The 5552-nt window shown below is 42.1% G+C and overlaps 2 protein-coding genes across 2 annotated transcripts; both read right to left on the bottom strand.

The window, feature by feature from the left end:
* Positions 1-436: 436 nt before the first annotated feature.
* On the bottom strand, positions 437-2044 carry cldn8 (claudin 8). The gene has a single exon (XM_034867945.1). It carries the CDS (start codon positions 1948-1950, stop codon positions 1180-1182), a length of 771 nt encoding a protein of 256 aa, XP_034723836.1. The 5' UTR covers positions 1951-2044; the 3' UTR covers positions 437-1179.
* A 1000-nt stretch (positions 2045-3044) lies between these two features.
* Positions 3045-4513, bottom strand: zgc:110333 (uncharacterized protein LOC550497 homolog). The gene has a single exon (XM_034867877.1). It carries the CDS (start codon positions 4425-4427, stop codon positions 3546-3548), a length of 882 nt encoding a protein of 293 aa, XP_034723768.1. The 5' UTR covers positions 4428-4513; the 3' UTR covers positions 3045-3545.
* Positions 4514-5552: the final 1039 nt, after the last annotated feature.

Raw genomic sequence — 5552 nt, 5'->3', positions numbered from 1 at the left:
TGTCAAAATATCACCATGACTTGGAACACAGAGAACACAGATATATTTTGAATGTTCACAAAGATACGAACATGAGCAGAAATCTTGCTCAAAGACATCTGAAATATTACAGTCCAGAGGTTTATTAATTCGTTAAAAGGAATTCACTCAGATAAAATTAGAATTGAATTGTCTACTATGTTTCCCTTTACATATAGGGAAACATAAAAGACAATTCACCTGAATGTAGGAAATTAGGTGTTAAATGATCAAAATGTTCTGGAGGAGGACCCCCAGACCCTTGTATCATAAGTCCCCACACAGATCTGGAAATAAAACGTCTAAAATGAACATACGCCAGCTTTTGACAAGCCAATTGCTGTTTTGCATTATCTAAGTTTATTTGAATGAGTCCTGGCTAAGCCCCAAACCTCCTCAAGCCCTAGAAACTCCCCTGAACAAAGATTGTCCAATTTAAAGAGGAACACATACGTTTGGAGTTATTAACACTACAGACACAAATGTGTAATTCTCATCCAGTCAGTCACTCATATAGCATTTACTGTACCTCTAACCACCTGATGATGTGTCTAATACAGGTTAAAACAGGTCAAAATTGAGCAGAGTAATATGAGGACAATGCTAAGTGGGGTTATGGTGCCCATGACATTTAATTTGAATACACAGCTCAGGTACAGCTAATGTTAAAGAAAGATAGACTGCAATATCTGAAAAATATAAACGGTCTTTATAACTGCATAGCTTGGTTGTATGTGACGACAACATCTAGCATTTTAACAGTAAACACAAATACACATCTCTCACATTACTCGTTGGTTAAAGCTTGCATGAAGTGTTATAGCATACATGTACAAAATTGGTAACATGATATACAAAAATAAAGCTGTCAGAATAAAATTTGATTGTACATTATACAACACAAAAAAGCAATGGTAATCATGCTTTTAGAAAGTCAGGGTTATAATTATGCTACAGGCTAATAACTAGTAACAAGATATTGGGTACTCCACAAGTGTATGAAAAGACAACACATCCATATTAATCAGATTCATTTGCATTCATAGGACATTTATTTATTGAAATGTGTTGTTTTTACCTTTCGACATTTGAAATGTGTCTTAGATTGCACTGCATGTTGACCATAACGGTGATCATCATTTTCTAAGTGAGTTGAAGTGTTCAGAGATAAGCCACTCCGCTGCGTACAGAGGGCTGTCTGGACTGGTAGCTGTAGTTGGTTGATGGGTGTCTTGACAGCACTGGCTGAAATTGAGGTTGTGTTTGGGGAATCATCACCAGCTGTCGAGGCTGTAGTTGCTGTGGAGGATATGCCATGTAATCGGAGGTCCTTGAGTACACATATCTCTCTGAACCTTTATCCTCAGACTGCAGATTGCAACACATAAACGTGCATCCTCCAGCCAACAAGAATGCAGAGGCCACCCAGCCGATGTAGAGAGCTTCTCCGAGCTCCCTTCGTTGGGCGTCGATCAGCAAGGGGTTGTAGAAGTCCCTGATGATGACGTGACCTGTCCAGGACACTGGAATAACACAGCAGATGCAGGCCAATATTATCATGCTTCCTGCAATGATGAGGACCAGCCGCTTAGCTCGGCTGTTGTTTCCAATGCATGAGGTGCACTGCATCCCCAGTAAACTGATCAGAATACCAAGGCCAGCCAGCGCCAGAGCGCAGCACATGAGCCCCCGTGCTGCCTGTAGATCAGGGGGCAGGGCCAGGAGTGAGTCGTACACCTTGCACTGCATTCTGATGTTGGCCTGTCGAAAGCAGTTCATCCACAGCCCCTCGTAACGGGTTTCAAACACAATGATGTTCTCCCCGATGAAGGCTGTGACTCGCCACATTGGCATCCCGGTGCTTGCTGCTGCCCCAATCAACCCAATCAGGGTCAATAATAGGCCCACTATCTCCAATGCTGAGTTGGCCATCCTGTCCTCCTCTTATCCCTCTAAGCACTTACGTAATAATGTGCAGGCACACTTTGACTATAGTGGGAAGCAGTGTATGGGGTGGCTTTGCATCCCAGTGGAGGAGGAGGAGCAGGTTGATGTTTACCTGTAATGCCTCCTCCTTGTGGACAGGACACTGGAATGGGAGGGGTGGGAATTGCGACCGGTTGCTAGGAAACCAAATCCCCTAGGGCTTTCTTTTCTTTGTACACCTACACCAGGAACTGCTTTCAGCTGCCATTTTGTTTGTTCAGAAGTCTCAAATTACATTCTCAGATCTCACTTTACAAGAAAGCCTAAAAACAAGGTGTTTTTTTAGTTTACCAAATACTAAAATACTCTGTTACTGTATTACCATTTATACAGATAGGCATCAATCAGCTCTGGGGACTTTCCTGTTTCAACACAAAATGATTCGCCACTGTAGTGTCCCTTATGGTACTAAGTGTTCCTTAAAACTGTAATGGCACTGTAGACACCGAATATTAGTGAAAAAGCATTTAGGGGTTTGTGTGTGTGTGTGTGTGTGTGTGTGTGTGTGTGTGTGTGTGTGTGTGTGTGTGTGTGTGTGTGTGTGTGTGTGTGTGTGTGTGTGTGTGTGTGTGTGTGTGTGTGTGTGTGTGTGTGTGTGTGTGTGTGTGTGTGTGTGTGTGTGTGTGTGTGTGTGTGTGTGTGTGTGTGTGTGTGTGATGGGATGTAGTACTTGTATTTCCATGTGTCACTGTCGTTTGATGTCTTGTCTGGGTCTCTTGTGTCTGTCTGTGCTCAGGATAAAAAGCAGCTGCTTCCCTGGCTTGGTTGAAATGAAATCTCTTGCCAGGTTTGCATTATGTGTGAACAATCTGGTTTTACCAGTTTAGGCACATTCCCTCTGACAACAATGGAGACAACATAACAACTTTCCAAGCACGCACCCTGTGAAGAAGAGCAGTTTTAGTAAGACAATTGAAATCCTAGGCAACCTAAAGAACACTGGCCATCATGTAAGCAAGAGTTCCACCCAGGTTATTGATCAATTCAGCCTTTGTACATTCAGCAAACAGAAGAAATGACAGTTTTCTTTTTTATTATAGACGTTATCCCTTTATTGGAAACCACAATTGACCTCATATTTAGGCCAGCACTTTAAAAGTATGTACATTTACAACAAAAACTCCACAGTGAATACAAATCATCTGGAGGTATGTGTATTATCTGAAAAAAGGCCTAGTGCATAATTTATTCTCAGAGAATGCCAGCAGAGGCTGTTAAGACAATAATATCAACAGCTAGTATTTCAGATTTTTTAAAATACTTCTGAATGACTGAAATACTATAGTATAATAAAGCAAATGGAAAGAAAAAACATTTACAGTAATTCCGCACAGTTCATCATGATCAAAACTATTCCATAATAACAGTTTATAATTAATTTTAATCTGCAATACACTTGGCCCTCTTTGAGAAATAAATGAAAGATTTGGCCATTTCCAGTGACAGCCATTGGTCAAAGCAGTCAATTCACACTCTTTCAGATGTGCTTGAATGTGGCAAGTTATAGAAAAATAGTCCACATTTGTGTTGGATTTCCCTCACTAGTACTGAGTTGGTGTGTAAGCTACAGATCCTGGTGGGGGTGCTGAGTACGCAGGCTGGTAGCTGTAAGCTGGCTGGTACGTGTATGTCTGGGGCTGGTATGTGTATGCAGGTTGGTAGATATTTCCGTTGGGGTTGTATATGACCCTCTCTTCTGCGTCCTGGGTTCGGGGAGCGTGACGGCACAGCAGGATCACTCCGGCAGTGAAAAGCAAAGCTGAGGTCACCCAGCCAATGTAAAGAGCCTCCCCAAGCTCCCTGCGCTGGGCATCGATCAGCAGAGGGTTGTAGAAATCCCTGATGATGACATTGGCTGTCCAGGATACAGGAATTAAGGTAGTGACACAGGCCAAAAGGAACAGACAGCCTCCAGCCACAAGAACAATATGCTTGGTGCGAGCCCGATGGTCCACCACTTTGGTACACTTCATCCCAACCGCTGAAACTATGAGGGCGATGGTGGCCACGGCAACGGAGCTGCACATCAGACCCCTGGCTGCTTGGAGGTCCGGGGGCAGGAACAGAAGGGAATCGTACACCTTGCACTGCATCCTGATGTTGGCTTGTCTGTAGCAGTTCATCCACAAACCCTCCCAGCGGGTCTCCATGACAATGATGTTCTCCTGGATGAAGGCTGTTACCTTCCACATCGGCAGGCCTGTCACGGCTGCCACTCCGATTAGTCCAACGAAACCGATGATGAGGGCCACTACCTCACAACAGATGGCATCCTGTCGTTCCTTCTTCTTAATTTTCTTTTGTTCCTCATATACAGATTCTTGATAGTCTGCATATGTCTTGGCCTGCTTCTCATCGTAGTAAGAGCCTGCGTAAGATGGAGGGGCTTTGCCGTAGCCACTATAAGCAGTGTAAGAGGCCATTGCGGCTATCGCACACAAAGCCAAAGATAGACCTCTGGCTGCACTCTGCCAAGTCTCGAAACAAATGTGAGGAGAAGAACTTATACACCCACTAAAAAAAAGCTGAGGATGCAATGTTACCTGACTGGTTAAACTGCTTTGCAGCCAGATGAGCGAGAACACACCAACAAATGCTGCTTGTTTTGGATGCAAATACAAGGCTTCTGCTATTGAACCATTTGGTCTTGTGATTAGGAACACTTCATCAAAAACAAAAGAAATCCTTTCGTACAGTCAAGTTGATCAAAACATGTTTCCTCTCCCTTTTTAAAGAGACTTTTTACCACAGTAATAGCAATACTACACAGTAGTTAGAAATCAGACCGCAAACGGGAGAGTTAAAAATGTACTAGAAACAGGAAAATACATGAATATGTGGCTTTTTTTTTTCCTCTGAACACAATTGTTATGAAATTTAAAACAGTTGGTTTGGATAAACATTATCATTTATGTACAGTAGGTGGTGGATAACAAGAATCTGCTGTCTCTCTCCAACAGAAAGCTCACAGATGTCAAACTGTCTAGATGGAAACTGAGCTGATTGAAGCAGAAACCTGAGTAGGATTGGTTTCAATGGAACACAGTAATGTCCCTCTTCCAGAAGTTCTCACCTTATTATAATTAATTATAATTCATCATTTCTAATTAATACTCTAATCGATACCCTATGGGGAAATTACACTTAAAAAAATAAAATAAAAATAACTAAACAGTAGAACAAAGTCCTACAGTGGCTTGCATTAGTTTAAACCCCACAGCTAAAGTTTATTTAAAAAGAGGAATAAAAAAACATCTTTTGGAAATTGATCTTAATGCCCTAATTCAAAAAATGTAGGAAAATCCTACATTGTGTGGGTGTATACTTATGCCCCTGTATTTTAACATAGGGGGGTGTATACGTATGCCCCTGTATTTTAACATAGGGGGGTATACTTATGCCCCCTTTATTTTAACATAGGGGGTGTATACTTATGCCCCTATATTTTAACATAGGGGGGTATACTTATGCCCCCTGTATTTTAACATAGGGGGTGTATACTTATGCCCCCTGTATTTTAACATAGGGGAGTGTATACTTATGCCCCT

Source organism: Etheostoma cragini, chromosome 3, assembly GCF_013103735.1.
Source record: "Etheostoma cragini isolate CJK2018 chromosome 3, CSU_Ecrag_1.0, whole genome shotgun sequence".
Taxonomy (NCBI): domain Eukaryota; kingdom Metazoa; phylum Chordata; class Actinopteri; order Perciformes; family Percidae; genus Etheostoma; species Etheostoma cragini.
This window is presented reverse-complemented; position numbering and strand designations above follow the sequence as displayed.